The sequence below is a fragment of the Salvelinus alpinus genome, chromosome 22 (genome assembly GCF_045679555.1).
Source record: "Salvelinus alpinus chromosome 22, SLU_Salpinus.1, whole genome shotgun sequence".
NCBI classification, from domain to species: domain Eukaryota; kingdom Metazoa; phylum Chordata; class Actinopteri; order Salmoniformes; family Salmonidae; genus Salvelinus; species Salvelinus alpinus.
In genome coordinates, this window is record NC_092107.1 from 34,412,606 (window position 1) to 34,437,483 (window position 24,878).

Genomic DNA, 24,878 nt, shown 5'->3' on the forward strand with positions numbered 1-24,878 from the left:
ACACTCATAAACTCATAGTCAGGACCATTATACACAGGCACACATTGTGCTGACCTTGCGTACTTTAGGCTGAGTAGAATTTCAGCCTGTAGTTTATGAGAACATGTTTTGTGTGTGTGTGTGTACAGACAGATACACCCGAGCTGGGAAAGTGATTACTGGCACGCCGTCTATAGATGAAGGGTTGTTGGTTTTTCATTACCTTCTGTCCTCTCGTAAATCTCTCCAGTTTATCTTCAACACTACCGCTGGGGAGGCAGAGCTAGGCTTTAGCTAGGCTCTGACCCTCTGATAGCAGCCCACAACCATCCTGCCTCTCAGCTTTTACAATGCTGCTGTGACATACATACTTTTCCATATTGTTACTGGACTGAGTTACTGGGGTATACATTTCATAGAGTGCTTAGTGCACTACTTTTGATGACAAGTCTAGTCAAAAAGTAGTGCACTTTGTAGAGTATAGGATGTGGTTTGTGTTCTATTCATATAGTCTAGATAAAGGACACTGTCTCTAATGTCCGTAGTGTTTATATGATGCTGTGATACTATCATGCTGTTGTCAAGATGAATGAGACAGCTCGCGGATCATTTGTTCCCATTAAAACAGCATTTCCCTCTGTCACATTAGCTCAGCCGCTGTTGTGCTCATCCATTAGACATTCGACGAGGATGCACAAGCTCCTACACCCCCACACTAATGGGCCTTTTAACTGGGAAAATGCATCTCTGAGAGACTATAGGAGCTGGTTTGATGTCAGCGAGGGGAGTGGTATATATTACAGCGCTTTCCAATCCAGTTGTGAACCTTGTACAACATCAGTGTTTAAAGTGGCAATACCTGTAGATGGGTTGTAATGCAAACATAGGCTCCATCAGTCAGTGGCAGGGTTGTGTGGATAAGCAGGAAGTGAAAGTGACATGATGAAGGGGCGATGATGAAGAGGGGATGATGTGTGTGTCTGGAGGCGGTTCTTATACCCCACATCAGTGTGTCACTCACACACTCATTAGGCTGACACAGAGAGACAGTGTGAGGTGTTAATGAGGGGAGATGATAGGTCAAAGTGTGTCACTCACACACTCATTAGGCTGACAGAGAGACAGTGTGAGGTGGTAAAGAGGAGAGATGATAGGTCAAAGTGTGTCACTCACACACTCATTAGGCTCACAGAGAGACAGTGTGAGGTGGTAATGAGGAGAGATGACAGGTCAAAGTGTGTCACTCACACACTCATTAGGCTCACACAGAGAGACAGTGTGAGGTGGTAATGAGGAGAGATGATAGGTCAAAGTGTGTCACTCACACACTCATTAGGCTCACACAGAGAGACAGTGTGAGGTGGTAATGAGGAGAGATGACAGGTCAAAGTGTGTCACTCACACACTCATTAGGCTCACACAGAGAGACAGTGTGAGGTGGTAATGAGGAGAGATGATAGGTCAAAGTGTGTCACTCACACACTCATTAGGCTCACACAGAGAGACAGTGTGAGGTGGTAATGAGGAGAGATGATAGGTCAAAGTGTGTCACTCACACACTCATTAGGCTCACACAGAGAGACAGTGTGAGGTGGTAATGAGGAGAGATGACAGGTCAAAGTGTGTCACTCACACACTCATTAGGCTCACACAGAGAGACAGTGTGAGGTGGTAATGAGGAGAGATGATAGGTCAAAGTGTGTCACTCACACACTCATTAGGCTGACACAGAGAGACAGTGTGAGGTGGTAAAGAGGAGAGATGACAGGTCAAAGCCGTTCTCATGTGTGGATGCACACATGTTTATCTCATTGTCAACAAGGCCTTGTGGGTAGGGGAAGACACTCCAATCTGTGGCCAGTGGTCCAGCCGTTTGTGGTATGACGATCCCTGGTCCTGTATAGTCTCCTCTGATAGCAGTGGTTACTGCGGCCATGTCCACGTGGTGACAGATCGGTGACAGTACCCAATTATAGGTTATGATAACACAGTAGCGGTTTCCTTTTGTCATTATGTTGTTGCTGTAGATCAGTGCTGTGGTCTGTAGATGGTACAATCCATCTGAGTGAGGTATGTCAAATCTACAGTCCTGTCTAACTGGAGTGACTGGTTTTGGTGTCATTATGCCCTTTGTGTCAAAGCTAATCGCTGCCGCTGCTGACCTCACGGTACCCCGTTTCTCTCCATCTATTTCTGCAGTACTACGTGATGACTTCAGACAGAATCCTGCCGATGTGATGGTGGCAGCGGGCGAGCCTGCAGTCCTAGAGTGTATGCCCCCTCGCGGGCATCCTGAACCTAGCATATCCTGGAAGAAGGACAGTGCCAACATCGATGACAGAGATGAACGAATCACTGTGAGTGTAACTGGTTGTGTGTGTTTGTGTGTGATTGCTGTTATGTTCATCACAGTATTTTATACCATATTAATGTCAGTGTAAACCCTACAATGATTGATTTGTCCGCTGTTGTTTCACCAATAACAATTTATAACTCCAAATCAGCAAACTGCAGTTGTTCTAACATTTAATGAGCGAGTCTCATAATTAGTCTTGGTTCATTAGTCAAGCAGCACAACATTGATTAGGATCCTGCTGAGTAAGATCAGCCAGTAGAAATCAAATCAAATCAAATCAAATCAAATTTTATTAGTCACATACACATGGTTAGCAGAACAAACACTCACTACTATGATGAAATGAAAAAGTTTCTGAAAAAGAGGAAAGTTGGTCTCCGCAGCGCTGAGGGATTGGAAACGTTCTCTATCTGATTTATATAGCGTTCAAGACCAGCCACCAATTCATCTGTTTTAATTCAGAGTGTAGAGAAGGGATCAGCAGTATCAATCCCCCCCCCCTGCTGCTGCTGAGTAGAGCAGTGGAGACCTTAATGGGCCCACTGTCTCCACCATATACCTATCTGCACGTTCCCTGTAGATAGTTACATGGTGGAGAAGTGATGGTGATGATCGCTCTGACTGGCTGAGTGTGTAGGGTGGATGGAGCTTCAGTCAGCTTCTAGGGATGGACAGAGAAGAGGATAGTAAAACATGGGTCTGCGTGGGTTATGATCAGATGTTGAATCATGTTTGACTCTTCAGTCTACCATTTGCTAATAACATCACATTGCACATTTGTCCAGTAGGCTGATGATTAGCCAGGCCCTGAAGGGATCAGTAAGGATGATTAGCCAGGCCCTGAAGGGATCAGTAAGGATGATTAGCCAGGCCCTGAAGGGATCAGTAAGGATGATTAGCCAGGCCCTGAAGGGATCAGTAAGGACGATTAGCCAGGCCCTGAAGGGATCAGTAAGGATGATTAGCCAGACCCAGAAGGGATCAGTAAGGATGATTAGCCAGGCTCTGAAGGGATCAGTAAGGATGATTAGCCAGCCCCTGAAGGGATCAGTAAGGATGATTAGCCAGGCCAAGAAGGGATCAGTAAGGATGATTAGCCAGGCCAAGAAGGGATCAGTAAGGATGATTAGCCAGGCCCAGAAGGGATCAGTAAGGATGATTAGCCAGGCCCTGAAGGGATCAGTAAGGATGATTAGCCAGCCCCTGAAGGGATCAGTAAGGATGATTAGCCAGGCCCAGAAGGGATCAGTAAGGATGATTAACCAGGCCCAGAAGGGACCAGTAAGTATGATTAGCCAGGCCCTGAAGGGATCAGTAAGGATGTTTAGCCAGGCCCAGAAGGGATCAGTAAGGATGATTAGCCAGGCCCTGAAGGGATCAGTAAGGATGATTAGCCAGGCCCTGAAGGGATCAGTAAGGATGATTAGCCAGGCCCTGAAGGGATCAGTAAGGATGATTAGCCAGGCCCTGAAGGGATCAGTAAGGATGTTTAGCCAGGCCCTGAAGGGATCAGTAAGGATGTTTAGCCAGGCCCAGAAGGGATCAGTAAGTATGTTTAGCCAGGCCCTGAAGGGATCAGTAAGGATGATTAGCCAGGCCGAGAAGGGATCAGTAAGTATGATTAGCCAGTGCCTGAAGGGATCAGTAAGGATGATTAGCCAGGCCCTGAAGGGATCAGTAAGTATGATTTGCCAGTGCCTGAAGGGATCAGTAAGGATGATTAGCCAGGGCTTGAAGGGATCAGTTAGCCAACGTTACAGTATGGTCTGATTAGGACAATTAACAGCAAACTGCAACTCTGTTTACATAAAGACAACTAGTGGTAATTAGAAGCATTTTCCTCCTATGTACTTTATCATGACACTGTGCTCCTCTCTGGGCATGTTGTGGTACATGCAGCTGATACAGCTTCATCCTGAGCCCAGAACACCCAGCCATGGATGTGTTCAGTACTATTGACATGACTGAACACTGCCTTAGGGTGTTCTCCTAATCACAGCTCTTACTCATAAACAGCGTGATAGCCCGTCCCCCGCCCTCAGCCGCCCACTATCTGCACCGGGGGAAGATTAAAAAGAAGCGGCTGGCAGTTTCACAGTATAATTGAAAGCGCATAATCTAGTGGAAATTGAATCAAATCATATCTGTCTCGGAATTCAGCCAGCAAGTTACTGATAAGCACACAGGCCCTGCATCAACCTCGGGAACTAGTTTATTGTCTGTGGTTGCACATGAACAACATTACATGTTTGTGTGTGTGCATGTGGGTGTGTGTGCGCCACTGTAACTTTGTTGGGACCTGTCATTAATCCCTATGTGAGAACAAAGCCTGCTCTCTCCTGTCATCAGGGTTGCTTCACTCACAGACACCTGGCACATAATGCCCCTCCCCTGACCCATTCCCAGCTACACCCTCACTCTCAGGCTCAGTCAGGCTGACACACACACACACACACACACACACACACACACACACACACACACACACACACACACACACACACACACACACACACACACACACACACACACACACACACACACACACACACACACACACACACACACACACACACACACACACACACACACACACACACACACACACTGTTCATCAGCATGGAAACAATAACCTCATCAATCAATGGCTCTAGAGAGGTGGTTTGAGGACAGAGCAGAGCAGGTGTGTCTAACTGCTCAGTGATCATAGGTGTGACTAACTTCCCAGTGATCATAGGTGTGTCTAACTTCCCAGTGATCATAGGTGTGTCTAACTGCCCAGTGATCATAGGTGTGCCTAACTGCCCAGTGATCATAGGTGTGTCTAACTGCCCAGTGATCATAGGTGTGTCTAACTGCCCAGTGATCATAGGTGTGTCTAACTGCCCAGTGATCATAGGTGTGTCTAACTGCCCAGTGATCATAGGTGTGTCTAACTGCCCAGTGATCATAGGTGTGTCTAACTGCCCAGTGATCATAGGTGTGTCTAACTGCCCAGTGATCATAGGTGTGTCTAACTGCCCAGTGATCATAGGTGTGTCTAACTGCCCAGTGATCATAGGTGTGTCTAACTGCCCAGTGATCAAAGGTGTGTCTAACTGCCCAGTGATCATAGGTGTGTCTAACTGCCCAGTGATCATAGGTGTGTCCAACTGCCCAGTGATCATAGGTGTGCCTAACTGCCCAGTGATCATAGTTGTGTATAACTGTCCTACCTACACATGGCCTTTCCCATAATGAGGTTTCACTCTGTTTAAACAGAACACATTTTTCTAGCCCTGCTGTTTATATGCTATTTCCACAATAACATCCTCTCTGTGTTGGGTTTGTCATTATCTGCATTGATCTGTGAAATTTCATTGTAAACCAGTATTTGACTGGTGATGTCCATAACCTGAATTCTGCAGAGCTGGGCCTTGGGAGGGAATGACAACACACAACAACCGTCTGGTTAGGGAGAGATTTAACAGGGCTGTGTGGGATGTGTCCCTTCCTCACAGAATGACTGGTCCCACATGGACACTTAAAACGTCTCTACACATAAACCAGGGCCATCCATGTGTAATGGACTGTAATGACGGATGGGTGAATGGACGGGCTGATCTGTGAATGCCAATCGAAAGCAGAGTGATGCCCTGTGCTGTATGCCCGTCAGAGTGGACGTGTCAGTGGTATGGCATTAGAGCTGAGACTGGACCAGAGGGAAGATGGGCTGGGACAGGGAAGAGATGACAGGTGACGGGAGGACATGCAAGGCTTTATAATGTGGATAACAGCTGAGGAGGCTCTTCAAAGGACTCCACCACTCTACGTGGACGTGTTGGAACGGCTGGGATGGGATTTAAAAAAAACACCTTTATTTAACCATGTATGCCAGTTGAGAACAAGTTCTCATTTATAACTGCGACCTGGCCAAGATACAGCAAAGCAGTGCGACAAAAACAACAACACAGAGTTACACATGGGATAAACAAATGTACAGTCAATAACACAATAGGAAAATCTATATACAGTGTGTGCAAATGTAGTAAGATTAGGGAGATAAGGCAATAAATAGGCCACAGTGGCAAAATAATTACAATTTAGCATTAACACTGGAGTGATAGAAGTGCAGATGATGATGTGCAAATAGAGATACTGGGGTGCAAAAAAGAAAAAAAGTGTAAATATGGGGATGAGGTAGTTGGGTGGGCTATTTACAGATGGGCTATGTACAGGTACAGTGATCGGTAAGCTGCTCTGACAGCTGATGCTTATAGTTAATGAGGGAGGTATATGTCTCCAGCTTCAGTGACTTTTGCAATTCATTCCAGTCATTGGCAGCAGAGAACTGGAAGGAAATGCAGACAAAGGAGGTGTTGGCTTTGTGGATGAGCAGTGAACTATACCTGCTAGAGCGCGTGCTACGGGTGGGTGTTGCTATGGTGACCAGTGATCTGAGATAAGGCGGGGCTTTACCTAGCAAAGACTTATAGATGACCTGGAGCCAGTGGGTTTGACGACGGATATGTAGCGAGGGCCAGCCAACGAGAGCATACAGGTCGCAGTGGTGGGTAGTATGTGGGGCTTTAGTGACAAAACGGATGGCACTGTGATAAACTGCATCCAATTTGCTGAGTAGAGTCAAGGATCCGCCGAAGTCAAGGATCGGTAGGATTGTCAGTTTTACGAGGGTATGTTTGGCAGCATGAGTGAAGAAGGCTTTGTTGCGAAATAGGAAGCCGATTCTAGATTTAATTTTGGATTGGAGATGCTTAATGTGAGTCTGGAAGGAAAGTTTACAGTCGAACCAGACACCTAGGTATTTATAGTTGTCCACATATTCTAAGTCAGAACCGTCCAGAGTAGTGATGCTAGTCAGGTGTGCGGGTGGGGGCAGCGATCAGTTGAAGAGCATGCATTTTGTTTTACTAGCATTTAAGAGCAGTTGGAGGCCTCGGAAGGAGTGTTGTATGGCATTGAAGCTCATTTTGAGGTTTGTTAACACAGTGTCCAAAGAAGGGCCAGATGTATACAGAATGGAGTCGTCTGCGTAGAGGTGGATCAAAGAATCACCCGCAGCAAGAGCGAGAATTGAACCGTGTGGCACCCCCATAGAGACTGCCAGAGGTCCGGACAACAGGCCCTCTGATTTGACACACTGAGCTCTATCTGAGAAGTAGTTAGTGAACCAGGCGAGGCAGTCATTAGAGAAACAAAGGCTGTTGAGTTTGTCGATAAGAAAACGGTGGTTGACAGAGTCGAAAGCCTTGGCCAGGTCAATGAATACAGCTGCACAGTAATGTATTTTATTGATGGCGGTTATAATATCGTTTAGGACCTTGAGCGTGACTGAGGTGCACCCGTGACCAGCGCTGAAACCAGATTGCATAGCTGAGAAGGTACGGTGGGATTCGAAATGGTCAGTGATCTGTTTGTTAACTTGGCTTTCGAAGACTTTAGAAAGGCAGGGCAGGATGGATATAGGTCTGTAAAAGTTTGGGTCTAGTGTCTCCCTCTTTGAAGAGGGGGATGACTGCGGCAGCTTTCCAATCTTTAGGGATCTCAGACGATACGAAACAGAGGTTGAACAGGCTAAGCGGGGGGGGGGGGGGGGCTCGGGCATGTTTCTGCGGGGGTGCAGAGCTGTTGACCAGGGTAGGGGTAGCCAGGCGGAAAGCATGGCTGGCCGTAGAAAAATGCTTCTTGAAATTCTAGATTATCGTAGATTTATCGGTGGTGACAGTGTTACCTAGCCTCGGTGCAGTGCGCAGCTGGGAGGAGGTGCTCTTATTCTCCATGGACTTTACAGTGTCCCAAAACCTTTTGGAGTTAGTACTACAGGATGCAGATTTATGTTTGAAAAAGCTCGCCTTTGCTTTCCTAACTGACTGTGTATATTGGTTCATGACTTCCCTGAAAAGTTGCATATCTTGGGGGCTATTCAATGCTAATGCGGTATGCCATAGGATGTTTTTGTGCTGGTCAAGGGCAGTCAAGTCAGGAGTGAACCAAGGGCTATATCTGTTCTTAGTTCTATATTTTTTGAATGGGGCATGCTTATTTAAGATGGTGAGGAGAGCACTTTTAAAGAGCAACCAGGCATCCTCTACTGACGGAATGAGGTCAATATCCTTCCAGGATACCCGGGCCAGGTCGATTAGAAAGGCCTGCTCACTGAAGTATTTTAGGGAGCGTTTGACATTGATGAGGGGTGGTCGTTTGACCGCGGACCCATTATTGTAGCCCAATAATTAGCTGGTCTGCCGGCTGGCCGGGAGATGGGCCTAGCTCAAGGCTAGCTCAAGGCTAACTGGTGCTTGCTTCGGGACAAGAGGCATTAGCCCACAATAGCCACTCCGTTGCAGCTAGCTAGCTGCGATGATCTGGTGTAATGGTCCAGAGCTTGCGGCAGGAATCCGTTGATGTGGTAGAGAAAAGCAGTCCGATATGCTCTGGGTTGATATCGCGCTGTGCAGACTGGCAGGTAATTGGCTGGTGTCCGAGCTAAAGGTGAAGACCGCTAGCAGTGGCTAACAATGACTAGTAGCTAGTAGGTAGTTTGCTGGCTAGCTTCTGATGGAGGTTCCAGTTAAAAGGTATAAAAAATAGCAGATCCGTACCATATTGGGTGAGGCGGGTTGCAGGAAAGTATATTTAGTTCTTAAATGGAAAGTGAGATTAAAATATATACGAAAGTGTGCTGCCATCCTGTTAGAAAGTAACAGATCATTTTATTGCAATGGTTAAGATGGATTTTCATTGTGTTCCATGGTGTTATTCGCCCCCTAGTGGAGCTTTCTGGTACTTAGAAAGACTGTACGCAAACAGGAAGTAGAGAATTCGTTCTGCACGCATAGAAGCAGCTAAAAACAACGCTACGGTACAGGTCTTTCAGTGTAGTTATTTCTTGTCACGCTTCAGCCTCGGAAAATATTTGTTTGTAAGTTCGATTCAAGCATTTAGCTGGTGATGATAATTTTGTTATTGATAGAGTTGCTTACATATCAATGTTGGTTGGTTGCATTTACTCACACAAATTGCAATGCCTTTCATGTATGCCGTCAGCTGTATTACTTTGCTCGTGCGTCATGCAAACGAATTGTAAAACATACAATACTGTAGTTTTGTTACTGTTTCTAGTGTAATATGCTTTGTTATTGTACAGAGATGGTTGTACATTATTAGAGTAAGGAAAGGAGTTAGCCAATTACCATATGAGTAACAATTAGCTACATGGTTTGGCGTCATGCCAGATGAATGGTACCTTGGCACCTGCTTTGTATTTTCATGCCACTTCAACTTGAAAGGTATAATGTACAGCTACAATGTGTCGATTTGAATTGAATACTAAAGTATATTATTTTCTGTATTTTGCAGTTTCATAACATAAACATTTTCAATATATTCATTCAAGAAAAATCACGCCTTGGAAGTTTTATTGAAGACTTAGTTGTTAGCTATCTGTCTAGTTTTGCATGGGAACGCAATTCAAGGGCAGAATAGAAAGAAACGAAAAACATACTTTTTACAGACTATTAACATGGGACAAGACAAACACACGTCCGACTGCTACGCCATCTTGGAATGGGCTGGGATGGGCTGGGGTGGAATAGGATGGGATGGATTGGGCTGGGCTGTGGTTGAATAGGATGGGATGGAATGGGCTGGGCTGTGGTTGAATAGGATGGGATGGGATGGGATGGGATAGGCTGGGCTGGAATAGGATGGGATGGGAATGGGAATGGGTGTGAGTTAAAAAGAGGAGACATGAAAAGTGGGAGTCTATTAAATACCAGAGAGTAGGATACATCAGACATCACAGGATGAAGAAGAGAAGAGAGCCCTGACTCCTCCTATCTATGTTAGCCCTGCCCGCTGACTCCTCCCATCTATGTTAGCCCTGCTCCCTGACTCCTCCCATCTATGTTAGCATGTTAGCCCTGCCCCCTGACTCATCCTATCTATGTTAGCCCTGCCCCCTGACTCATCATATCTATGTTAGCCCTGCCCCCTGACTCCTCCTATCTATGTTAGCCCTGCCCCCTGACTCATCCTATCTATGTTAGCCCTGCCCCCTGACTCCTCCTAACTATGTTAGCCCTGCCCCCTGACTCCTCCTATCTATGTTAGCCCTGCTCCCTGACTCCTCCCATCTATATTAGCCCTGCCCCCTGACTCCTCCTATCTATGTTAGCCCTGCCCCCTGACTCCTCATATCTATGTTAGCCCTGCCCCCTGACTCCTCCTATCTATGTTAGCCCTGCCATCCCTGACTCCTCCTATCTATGTTAGCCCTGCCCCCTGACTCCTCCTGTCTATGTTAGCCCTGCCATCCCTGTCTCCTCATATCTATGTTAGCCCTGCCCCCTGACTCCTCCTATCTATGTTAGCCCAGCCCCCTGACTCCTCCTATCTATGTTAGCCCTGCCATCCCTGTCTCTATGCTAGAAAGCTGTGTGAACAAGGCGGTGAAATGCTGTATAGTCTATTCACACTGAGCTCTCTGCACTGGGCTGTTGTGGTGACACAGCCGCCACAGTCAATAAACAGACACACAGCAAGGGTCTTTTTCTTTGTCAAGCCGCTACTTCACTGAGGGCAGATGGAGGCATTTGTCACACCTGTGCAAAACAGGTCTGTCAAGGGGATGAAGGCCTTATAATGGAACAGAACAAAAAGGCATCCAGCTCAACAGTTTGAGCCGAAACTAATTTGATGTTGCTGTATGGAGGGAATCAGTCAGCACTGGGACAGATTGCAGACATGCCCTGCATTGTCTTCCCCCTCTTTTGTTTAGTAGTTGAGGGTGATCATCGGCCTGGAAAATGAAATGCAGCATGAATGCCGCCACAACGCATGCTGAGTCTGGGTTTCATACTATCAGCATTACCAAATGACGGGAGACAAAAAACGGTGTTGGGATTGAGCCATCTCCCTGTGATGCAGCATAATGGTCAGATTGTTTCTGCCTTCAGCAGCCTCCTGTGGAGGTGATATACACAGAGACAAAGAAAGGTGCAGAGAGAAAGGAAGGCCTCTCCATTCACACTGGCCCACTCCAGAGGCCCCCTGCTGCCCAGACCCTCTAAATATGCCTGAGCGGAATGGGACAGTGCCACCTCCACGCAGAGGTGGGAAAACTGATGGAGTGCTGTGGCCCTAAAGTGGATCCTCATGTCAACGCCCTACGGGACCTCTATGGGACCTCCAGTCCACCTCCCTCTTCCTGCCCTACGTGGTCTGACATGACCTGACCTTGTGCCTTTGTGAGTGTCCCAGTGATTTAGCTGTTAAGCCCTCCCTCAAACAAACAGTAACATAATCATACTTCAAACAGTAACATAATTATACTTCAAACAGTAACATAATGCTACTTCAAACAAATAGTAACATAATGATACTTCAAACAGTAACATAATTCTACTTCAAACAAACAGTAACATAATGATACTTCAAACAGTAACATAATGATACTTCAAACAGTAACATAATGATACTTCAAACAAACAGTAACATGATGATACTTCAAACAAACAGTAATATAATGATACTTCAAACAAACAGTAACATGATGATACTTCAAACAGTAACATAATGATACTACAAGCAAACAGTAACATAATGATACTTCAAACAGTAACATAATGATACTTCAAACAAACAGTAGCATAATGATACTTCAAACAAACAGTAACATAATGATACTTCAAACAGTAACATAATGATACTTCAAACAGTAACATAATGATACTTCAAACAAACAGTAGCATAATGATACTTCAAACAAACAGTAACATAATGATACTTCAAACAGTAACATAATGATACTTCAAACACTAACATAATGATACGTCAAACATTAACATAATGCTACTTCAAACAAACAGTAACATGATGACACTTCAAACAGTAACACAATGCTACTTCAAACAGTAACATAATGATACTTCAAACAGTAACATAATGATACTTCAAACAAACAGTAACATAATGATACTTCAAACAGTAACATAATGCTACTTCAAACAGTAACATAATGATACTTCAAACAGTAACATAATGATACTTCAAACAAACAGTAACATAATGATACTTCAAACAGTAACATAATGCTACTTCAAACAGTAACATAATGATACTTCAAACAGTAACATAATTATACTTCAAACAGTAACATAATCCTACTTCAAACAGTAACATAATGATACTTCAAACACACACTAACATAATGATACTTCAAACAAACACTAACATAATGAAACTTCAAACAAACACTAACATAATGATACTTCAAACAGTAACATAATTCTACTTCAAACAAACAGTAACATAATGATACTTCAAACAGTAACATAATGATACTTCAAACAAACAGTAACATAATGATACTTCAAACAGTAACATAATGATACTTCAAACAGTAACGTAATGATACTTCAAATAAACAGTAACATAATGATACTTCAAACAGTAACATAATGATACTACAAGCAAACAGTAACATAATGATACTTCAAACAGTAACATAATAATAATTCAAACAAACAGTAGCATAATGATACTTCAAACAAACAGTAGCATACTGATACTTCAAACAAACAGTAGCGTAATGATACTTCAAACAGTAACATAATGATACTTCAAACAAACAGTAACATAATGATACTTCAAACAAACAGTAGCATAATGATACTTCAAACAAACAGTAACATAATGATACTTCAAACAGTAACATAATGATACTTCAAACAGTAACATAATTATACTTCAAACAGTAACATAATGATACTTCAAACAGTAACATAATGATACTTCAAACACTAACATAATGATACTTCAAACATTAACATAATGATACGACAAACATTAACATAATGATACTTCAAACAGTAACATAATGATACTTCAAACAGTAACATAATTATACTTCAAACAGTAACATAATGATACTTCAAACAAACAGTAACATAATGATACTTCAAACAGTAACATAACGATACTTAAAACCCCCTGGTCTTCTATACTGCTAGTGTGACCCTTCTCTTCCCTTCCTCTCCCTTCCCTTGTCTTCTTTTTAAAAGCTATTTTTATTATGAATATTAAACAAGCAGCGAGGGCAAGAGGTGCCCCAGAATGCCTCAGAACACCTAAGGAATCAGTGGAGTGTGTTCATGGATGCCAAGGAAAGCCAGGCTTCCCCCCCAAAATTGACGAAAATAAATAAATAAATACCAAATAATTTATATTTTGTCTCTCTGTCTTTCATAATTTTCCTTCAAGAGGCTGAATGTATCTCACAGGAGAAAGCATCCGAGCGAGTGAAACAGTGCTCCTCTGTCTCTCTACGTGTAGGCCGTCTACAGTGCCTTCAGAAAGTATTCAGATGTCTTGACTTCTTCCACATTTTGTTAGGTTACAGCCTGAGTTTCTCCCATTCGTCTGCACATCCTCTCAAGCTCTGTCAGGTTGGATGGGGAGTGTTGATGCACAGCTATTTATTTAAGTGGAGGAGCGAGAGTGGAGGGGGTTTTTGTTTGTAGGGGGATTTATTAGTTGTGGCAATTAGACTTCATCTCCGTGTCTCTGCTCCTCCCAGGTAAGCTGTTAGGCTGCACACAACAGATGGGTTGTTCCACTGAGAACCTTCTGACATTCTATTTCTATACTCCCCTGTTCTTAGAACCTGTCGTTCCCCTACCTAGCAGACGTCATGTGGATTGTTTTGCTCCTGAACAAGGTGTCACTCTTAATTAGGACGCTGGGATACTAAAAGTGAGGCCCCATTCCTCACATGCCAGTGATACCTGTTTTTAGATCACCTAGAGTGCAGAGCGCAGGTACACTTGCAGTGTTGACCACTGTTAATTAGATTTAGTGAGACGTTGCATAGTGTGTCATGAATTGGATACATGTGTAGGAGTGTGTTTGACTGAAGACAGCCAGTGAAAGGCAGAAGGTTTGGGGCTCTTTTGCAATGCTGTTACCCCCTTCAACTCCCCCCTACCTACACACACACACACACACACACACACACACACACACACACACACACACACACACACACACCTCCCTCAGTGGGTTTTAAATAAAGGGGTCTGTTACAGGCCTCGGGGTGGGGGTCTGTCTTCTTGTGGGCTGAGGTGTGTGACCCTTAAACCCTTAAGCCCCCTTGGAGCAGGCAGATCAGTGGTGCCCCGTGCTATTGTGTGCTGCTACTCTGACTGGCATGGCTGTCAGCTGACTAGGACCTGAGAGGGGCCGGACTGCCTCACCCAGTGCCTGAGAACAAAGCACCTCCCCTGGCCTGTAATCAAATCCCTGGGAAATAACAGCCATCACACCCACCTTGTCCTGGATACAAAACACACCTTTTAGTGTGTGGGTGTATGCATGTGTTAGTATGTGTCTCTGTATGTATTCATGTGTTAGTATGTGTCTCTGTATGTATGCATGTGTTAGTATGTGTCTCTGTATGTATGTGTCTCTGTGTGTATGCATGTGTTAGTATATGTCTCTGTATGTATGCATGTGTTAGTATGTGTCTCTGTATGTATGCATGTGTTAGTATGTGTCTCTGTATGTATGCATGAGAAAATACTCAGGTAAAACTTCTGTTTTCTTCTTCTCAGTACGGTAGGGGAGATTGCTGTGCTGGAAGTCATTTGTGGCTGGAGTAATGCTTCCACTCTTCCCTGCCTCAGGTGTTCCCTCAGGGAACTGTGGCTTTCTAGGTTTGGGGAAGGGATGTTAGGCCAGGCAAGCCCTGAGCATAACAGACTGTCTGATAAAGCCATACAAGCCACAGGTTGAATGAGAATAGCATAGAATGGTTGGATAGGTAACGCGGTTAGTACAGTAGTACAGTACTTTGGCTTTCTATCTCTGGGACCTCAGGACATACAGTACATGGCTCACTGAGATTCATTTGTGAGTTTATACACCCATCAAAACATGACAGATGGAGTTTTATTAAACTCTGAATACCTTTGGTCATGGTTTTGCAAAGACTCATGGGTGAGGAAATACAGCACTTTTATACTGAGAGAATGTTTTCCAATGTTAGGCGTGTAGTTTTGTCCTCTCAAGGTCTGACCTTTTCTCTCGTTCCTCAGATCCGGGGAGGAAAGCTGATGATAACCAATGCCAGAAAAAGCGACGCTGGGAAGTATGTGTGTGTCGGGACCAATATGGTGGGAGAGAGGGAGAGTGAGATCGCTGAGCTCACTGTGCTCGGTAAGTAACCTTCCTCACAGTCTCTCTCTCTCTCTCTCTCTCTCTCTCTCTCTCTCTCTCTGTCTCTGTCTCTGTCTCTGTCTCTGTCTCTGCCTCTCTCTGTCTCTCTCTCCGTGTGTGTTTGTGTACAGTGAAGAGGGTCCAGATGTTTTGTTTTGTGTGTGTCTCCAAGGAGACTAAACGATGTCATCGACCCCTTCAAGAGGAGTGTGACATGGCCTTCACTCTAACAGTTAACCACGAACTGCCCCAGTAGCCCCCTGACCCCCTTTTCTCCCCCAGGAGCCCCACACCTCTCTAATGCCCCCCCTTTTCTCCTCACTGACCCCCCCCCCCCCACCTGACCTCAGCACCTCTCCTCTGGCCAGCTGTGCCACATTAAACCATGACTGACCTTTGACCCCACAGCTCTCCGTTGCCTCAGTTTATAGTCTCAGTATAGTACTCTGTATTAACCTCAGTCGGCTGAACTTCTGACTGTCCTCTCCACTTCCTCTACTTCCTGTCCCATTAGGCCTCTCATCATCCCCTCCAACAGGGCCCACGCTAACATACACATCTTCTTATTTCCCACATAAGATACATTATTATATATGGAAATGACTTCAAAGGGTTCAGACCATACCTATGGCTTTGCCTATTTGAGTAAACTACACAAAAGAAAAACTCACGACAGCCCCAGACACTTAATGAGCACTTTTTCAAGCCAAAAGGGGGATGTGAGGAGAGAGGGAGGGAGAAAGGGAGGGGAGGGAGAGAGGGAGGGGAGGGAGAGAGGGAGGGAGGGAGGGAGGGGATTTGAGGATGGGGAATGTGAGGAGGGAGGGGAGGGAGAGAGCAGAGAGGAGGAAGGAGGGAGTGGAGAGAGAACAAATAGGAGAAAGGGGAGAGAGAAGGAAGGGTAGAGAGTTGAGAAAAGGGAGGTCAAACTATTGAGCTGCAATTGTTGAGTCTTGGGACATATTAAAAAACAAATGTTGGAGGAGAAGGTGATTAAAGGTATTAGGAAATCTGCTAAATGTTCCCTATGGAGAAGCTCTGTGTGTTGATGTGTGTCTCTGCTGAGAGGATAGGGGCTGGGGAGGGAGAAGGAGAGGAAGCTGAACTGGACATGAGGGGGCAGGGGTGGTTAGATGGCTATCTGTTTTCATTACAGAAGCTTTTTCCAACATTCATTTTTATTTCAATCCCTGCTGGAAGGTTAGGGGAATGGACTGCAACAGCAGGATTTTACAGGACCTCTCAGATAATCAGGACAAAGGGCAACGAGGGTAGCTGTGATTACTAAAACACACTGCTAATGTTAGCACTGAAACTCTGCTACAATATGACTGATCAGCAGGATGGTTCAATCCCCATAAAGTGCTAAAGATACAGTACAGTCACATACTGTACTATGATATACTATACAATGATACACTATACTATACTATGGTATACTATGCTGTGATATATTATACTATGATATACTATGCTATGCTATGATATAATATGCTATGATATACTGTGCTATGCTATACTATGATACACTATACTATGATACCCTATGCTATGCTATACTATACTATGATATACTGTGCTATGATATGCTATGCTATGATATACTATGATATGACATACTATACTATGATGTGATACACTATGATGTGATACACTATGCTGTGATATACTATGCTGTGATATACTATGCTCTGATATAATATGCTGTGATATGCTATGTTATGATACACTATACTATGATACCCTATGCTGTGCTATACTATACTATGATATACTATGCTATGGTATGCTATGCTATGATATACTATACTGTGATATACGGTGCTATGATATACCGTTTTATTATATACTATGCTATGATATAATATGCTATGATATACTATGATATGATATACTATGATATGATGTAATATGCTATGATGTACTATACAATTATATACTATGCTATGATATACAATACTATGATATACTATGCAATACAATGATATACTATGATATAATATACTATGATATACTATACTATGCTATGATATACTATGATATGACATACTATACTATGATATGATACACTATGATGTGATACACTATGCTGTGATATACTATGCTGTGATATGCTATGTTATGATACATTATGCTATGATACACTATGCTATTATATACTATGCTATGATATACTATACTATGATATACTATGATATAATATACTAAGATATTCTATATTTACTATGATATAATATACTATAATATGATATGATATAATATACTATACTACAATATACTATACTCCAATATACTATGATATACTATGATATGATATACTATACTGTGATATACTATGCCACAATATACTATGATATGATAAACTATACTATGATATACTATACCATGATATGATATACTATAATATACTATACTATGCTATACTATGCTATGCTATACTATGCTATACTATACTATGATATATTTTACTATGCTATACTATAATATGATATGATATACTATGCTATGGTATACTATGATATGATATAATATGCCATACTATGATATATTATACTATGATATACTATAATATGATATGATATACTATGCTTTGATACACTATGCTATGATATACTATGATATGATATACTAAGCTATGATATACTATGATATAATATACAGTGATATACTATACTATAATATGATATACTATACTATGCTATGATATGATACGCTATGCTGTGATATACTATGCTGTAATATACTATGCTCTGATATACTATGCTGTGATACGCTATGTTATTATATACTATGCTATGATATACTATACCATGATATAATATACTAAGATATGATATATTTACTATGATATACTATACTGTGATATGATATACTATACTACAATATACTATACTCCAATATACTATAATATACTATGATATGATATACTATGCAATGATATTATATACTATACTATGCTTACTATGTTATGATATAATATGCTACGCTATACCATGCTATGATACACTATACTATGCCATGATATACTATACTATACTATATATATGATATATTATACCGTGATATAATATGCTATGATATACTGTGCAATGATATAGTATGCTATGCTATACCATGCTATGCTATACTATGCTATGATATACTATAATATGCTGAACTATGCTATTATATACTCTACTACGCTATGCTATGATATAATATAATATGCTAAGATATACTATATTATGCTATATTATGTTATGATATACTATGCTATTATATACTATACTACGATATGCTATGCTATACTATGATATACTATGCTATGATATACTATGCAGTACTATTCTATACTATGCTATACTATGCTATGATATACTATAATATGCTGAACTATGCTATACTATGCTCTGCTGTGATATACTATGCTATGATATATTATACTATACTACGCTATGATATGATAGACTATGCTATAATATATTGTGCTATGATATGCTATGCTATGATATACTATGTTATACTGTTCTATGCTATACTATGCTATGATATGATGTACTATACTATGATATACTGTGCTATGATATAATATGCTATACTATACTATACTGTATAAATGCAGATACAGTGTATCTGTAGACTTTTTACTGAATAGTCCTGTGCTATGTCATTTCTCTGCAGAGCGACCCAGCTTCGTGAAGCGTCCCGGCAGCCAGGTGGTGCTGGTGGACCAGAGCGTGGAGTTCAGGTGTGAGGCCCGGGGTGACCCAGTTCCCACCGTCCGCTGGAGAAAAGACGACGGAGACCTGCCCAAGGGAAGGTACTGTACTGTATGACTCATCTTCTGGCCCCCTTTATTACAACACAATCCCTTTCTCTCTTTCTATTTGATGCCTCGCACCCTTTTGTCTGTCTGATGATCAGCACATACTGTAAGGTATGTGGTGTGTGTGTGCGCGTGTGCGTGCGTGCGTGTTTGACCGACTACCTGTGAATATTCCAGATATGAGATCCGTGAGGACCACACCCTGAAGATCCGTCGTCTGACCTCTGCAGACGTGGGGTCTTACACCTGCGTGGCAGAGAACATGGTGGGCAGGGCGGAGGCGTCGGCCACCCTCACCGTCCACGGTAAGACCACACACTCTGTTACTTAATCTAGTAAAATACTGTGCAGGTTTACGAAGGTCAACGCACCAGTTAACTTGCACAGTCCTGTACATTGTGCGGTACGTGGTCCTGTTGTCGAGCCTCTATTGCTGAAAGGTATGTTGATTGTTCCAGATGTTTCAGTCTCTCTAGTTGTATGGGTTACGGTGAGTTTTTGCACCTTAGACGCGATTTAGCTCAACCTCAATGCAATTATAACACTCAATTCTTGAGCCTGACAAGTTATTACTTTCACCCATTCTCTCACAATTAGCTGATTGATTTCTAATAAAGGCCATCTGAAAATCCATAGAGGATCATACACTTTACACATGGGAGCTCCATGATAATCAATTCCATTCACGGCATCCATAGGAGCGAGGACCTTCCTTTAGAGGCAGCACTCTGGTCATGTTTAAGATATGCTGTATCAGTGTTAGGCCTGTGGGGAGCCTCAGTGTGTCTCTCTCCATTGGACATCCTACTAACACAGTGAGAACAGAAAGCAGCTGGTCACAGAGTAGAAAGGAGTCATTCAGTAGAACAAGGGGGCCAGGATCCCCCCAACCCTTAAACCTCCTGGGAGCCATGCAGGTGGAACACTGGGGTCATTTAGTAGCAGGTTAATGTGAATATTGGGGAGCAGAGGGGAGGAGGGGGATAGAAGGTGGTTCAGTGCACAGGGGATGGGGTCAGCAGGGTAGGGAGGTGTATATTGAGGGGTTGAAGTGAGTCACCACTGGAGCAGAACGAGATGGGAATTGAGCTTGGACGAGGTAGATGGGAGGATGGTGGGGGGGTTTGGGTAGTAGAGGTTTGTGTGGTGAGGTCAGAAGTGTAAAATTGTATTCCCAGCAGTCCTCGAGAGCTATGAAGAGATGGGACAAAAATTCCCCCATCACCCCCCACCACCACCCCCTCTCAGTACTAATACAGAACCCAATCTTCACATGTTTGTTCTCTGCAATTATTTATTGCTGCGCTCCACAGGCCAGTGATGTGTTGATTTCTTTGAGGAGCATGATTAGACCCTCCTGTCAATAACTTCATCAATATATCCAGTAATAACTGAATCAACATCCACCAATAATTTCATCAAGAAATCCACCAATAAGAAATCAAGAAAAAAAAGAAAAAATACAAATAGCCAATGAGAGCTACAGTAGACCTTTATTCAAACAAGCCATTTGCCACACAGACCTGCCATCATTCACTTTGAACTGGACTGTGTGTTTACAGACAGTAGTACCTGCCATCATTCACTTTGAACTGGACTGTGTGTTTACAGGCAGTAGGCCCTGCCATCATTCACTTTGAACTGGACAGTGTGTTTACAGGCAGTAGGCCCTGCCATCATTCACTATGAACTGGAATGTGTGTTTACAGGTAGTAGGCCCTGCCATCATTCACTTTGAACTGGACTGTGTGTTTACAGGCAGTAGGCCCTGCCATCATTCACTATGAACTGGACTGTGTGTTTACAGGCAGTAGGCCCTGCCATCACTCACTTTGAACTGGACTGTGTGTTTACAGGCAGTAGGCCCTGCCATCATTCACTTTGAAATGGACTGTGTGTTTACAGGTAGTAGGCCCTGCCATCATTCACTTTGAACTGGACTGTGTGTTTACAGGCAGTAGGCCCTGCCATCATTCACTATGAACTGGACTGTGTGTTTACAGGTAGTAGGCCCTGCCATCATTCACTTTGAACTGGACTGTGTGTTTACAGGCAGTAGGCCCTGCCATCATTCACTTTGAACTGGACTGTGTGTTTACAGGCAGTAGGCCCTGCCATCATTCACTTTGACCTGGACTGTGTGTTTACAGGCAGTAGGCCCTGCCATCATTCACTTTGAACTGGACTGTGTGTTTACAGGTAGTAGGCCCTGCCATCATTCACTTTGAACTGGACTGTGTGTTTACAGGCAGTAGGCCCTGCCATCATTCACTTTGAACTGGACTGTGTGTTTACAGGCAGTAGGACCTGCCATCGTTCACTTTGAACTGGACTGTGTGTTTACAGGCAGTATGCCCTGCCATCATTCACTTTGAACTGGACTGTGTGTTTACAGGCAGTATGCCCTGCCATCATTCACTTTGAACTGGACTGTGTGTTTACAGGCAGTAGGCCCTGCCATCATTCACTTTGAACTGGACAGTGTGTTTACAGGCAGTATGCCCTGCCATCATTCACTTTGACCTGGACTGTGTGTTTACAGGCAGTAGGCCCTGCCATCATTCACTTTGAACTGGACTGTGTGTTTACAGGTAGTTGGCCCTGCCATCATTCACATTGAACTGGACAGTGTGTTTACAGGCAGTATGCCCTGCCATCATTCACTTTGACCTGGACTGTGTGTTTACAGGCAGTAGGCCCTGCCATCATTCACTTTGAACTGGACTGTGTGTTTACAGGTAGTAGGCCCTGCCATCATTCACATTGAACTGGACTGTGTGTTTACAGGCAGTAGGCCCTGCCATCATTCACTTTCAACTGGACTGTGTGTTTACAGGCAGTAGGCCCTGCCATCATTCACTTTGAACTGGACTGTGTGTTTACAGGCAGTAGGCCCTGCCATCATTCACTTTGAACTGGACTGTGTGTTTACAGGCAGTAGGCCCTGCCATCATTCACTTTGAACTGGACAGTGTGTTTACAGGCAGTAGGCCCTGCCATCGTTCACTATGAACTGGACTGTGTGTTTACAGGCAGTAGGACCTGCCATCACTCACTTTGAACTGGACTGTGTGTTTACATGTAGTTGGTCCTGCCATCGTTCACTTTGAACTGGACTGTGTGTTTACAGGCAGTAGGACCTGCCATCACTCACTTTGAACTGGACTGTGTGTTTACATGTAGTTGGTCCTGCCATCATTCACATTGAACTGGACTGTGTGTTTACAGGCAGTAGGCCCTGCCATCATTCACTTTGAACTGGACTGTGTGTTTACAGGCAGTAGGCCCTGCCATCATTCACTTTGAAATGGACTGTGTGTTTACAGGCAGTAGACCCTGCCATCATTCACTTTGACCTGGACTGTGTGTTTACAGGCAGTATGCCCTGCCATCGTTGACTTTGAACTGGACTGTGTGTTTACAGGTAGTTGGCCCTGCCATCATTCACTTTGAACTGGACTGTGTGTTTACAGGCAGTAGGCCCTGCCATCATTCACTTTGAACTGGATTGTGTGTTTACAGGTAGTAGGCCCTGCCATCATTCACTTTGAACTGGACTGTGTGTTTACAGGTAGTAGGCCCTGCCATCATTCACTTTGAACTGGACTGTGTGTTTACAGGCAGTATGCCCTGCCATCATTCACTTTGAACTGGACTGTGTGTTTACAGGCAGTAGGCCCTGCCATCGTTCACTTTGAACTGGACTGTGTGTTTACAGGCAGTAGGCCCTGCCATCATTCACTTTGAACTGGACTGTGTGTTTACAGGCAGTAGGCCCTGCCATCATTCACTTTGAACTGGACTGTGTGTTTACAGGCAGTAGGCCCTGCCATCATTCACTTTGAACTGGACTGTGTGTTTACAGGCAGTATGCCCTGCCATCACTCACTTTGAACTGGACTGTGTGTTTACAGGTAGTAGGCCCTGCCATCATTCACTTTGAACTGGACTGTGTGTTTACAGGCAGTATGCCCTGCCATCACTCACTTTGAACTGGACTGTGTGTTTACAGGCAGTAGGCCCTGCCATCATTCACTTTGAACTGGACTGTGTGTTTACAGGTAGTAGGCCCTGCCATCATTCACTTTGAACTGGACTGTGTGTTTACAGGCAGTAGGCCCTGCCATCGTTCACTTTGAACTGGACTGTGTGTTTACAGGTAGTAGGCCCTGCCATCGTTCACTTTGAACTGGACTGTGTGTTTACAGGCAGTATGCCCTGCCATCATTCACTTTGAACTGGACTGTGTGTTTACAGGCAGTATGCCCTGCCATCACTCACTTTGAACTGGACTGTGTGTTTACAGGCAGTAGGCCCTGCCATCATTCACTTTGAACTGGACTGTGTGTTTACAGGCAGTAGGACCTGCCATCACTCACTTTGAACTGGACTGTGTGTTTACAGGCAGTAGGCCCTACCATCGTTCACTTTGAACTGGACTGTGTGTTTACAGGTAGTAGGCCCTGCCATCGTTCACTTTGAACTGGACTGTGTGTTTACAGGCAGTAGGCCCTGCCATCATTCACTTTGAACTGGACTGTGTGTTTACAGGCAGTATGCCCTGCCATCACTCACTTTGAACTGGACTGTGTGTTTACAGGCAGTAGGCCCTGCCATCATTCACTTTGAACTGGACTGTGTGTTTACAGGCAGTATGCCCTGCCATCACTCACTTTGAACTGGACTGTGTGTTTACAGGCAGTAGGCCCTGCCATCATTCACTTTGAACTGGACTGTGTGTTTACAGGCAGTATGCCCTGCCATCACTCACTTTGAACTGGACTGTGTGTTTACAGGCAGTAGGCCCTGCCATCATTCACTTTGAACTGGACTGTGTGTTTACAGGCAGTATGCCCTGCCATCACTCACTTTGAACTGGACTGTGTGTTTACAGGCAGTAGGCCCTGCCATCATTCACTTTGAACTGGACTGTGTGTTTACAGGTAGTATGCCCTGCCATCACTCACTTTGAACTGGACTGTGTGTTTACAGGCAGTAGGCCCTGCCATCATTCACTATGAACTGGACTGTGTGTTTACAGGCAGTAGGGCCTGCCATCGTTCACTTTGAACTGGACTGTGTGTTTACAGGTAGTAGGACCTGCCATCACTCACTTTGAACTGGACTGTGTGTTTACAGGCAGTAGGCCCTGCCATCATTCACTATGAACTGGACTGTGTGTTTACAGGCAGTAGGCCCTGCCATCATTCACTTTGAACTGGACTGTGTGTTTACAGGCAGTAGGACCTGCCATCGTTCACTTTGAACTGGACTGTGTGTTTACAGGTAGTAGGCCCTGCCATCATTCACTTTGAACTGGACTGTTTGTTTACAGGCAGTATGCCCTGCCATCATTCACTTTGAACTGGACTGTGTGTTTACAGGTAGTAGGCCCTGCCATCATTCACTTTGAACTGGACTGTGTGTTTACAGGCAGTAGGACCTGCCATCATTCACTTTGAACTGGACTGTGTGTTTACAGGCAGTAGGGCCTGACATCATTCACTTTGAACTGGACTGTGT

The 24,878-nt window shown here is 43.9% G+C and overlaps 1 protein-coding gene across 1 annotated transcript in view; it reads left to right on the forward strand.

Moving 5' to 3' along the window:
- Positions 1 to 24,878, forward strand: part of LOC139549457 (roundabout homolog 1-like) — a gene marked incomplete in the record, with an annotated part of 182,916 nt that overhangs the window by 54,552 nt on the left and 103,486 nt on the right. The window contains 4 exon segments of the mRNA XM_071359983.1: positions 2,179 to 2,336; positions 15,430 to 15,550; positions 19,211 to 19,349; positions 19,533 to 19,660. Coding sequence (XP_071216084.1) covers positions 2,179 to 2,336; positions 15,430 to 15,550; positions 19,211 to 19,349; positions 19,533 to 19,660 — 546 coding nt within the window.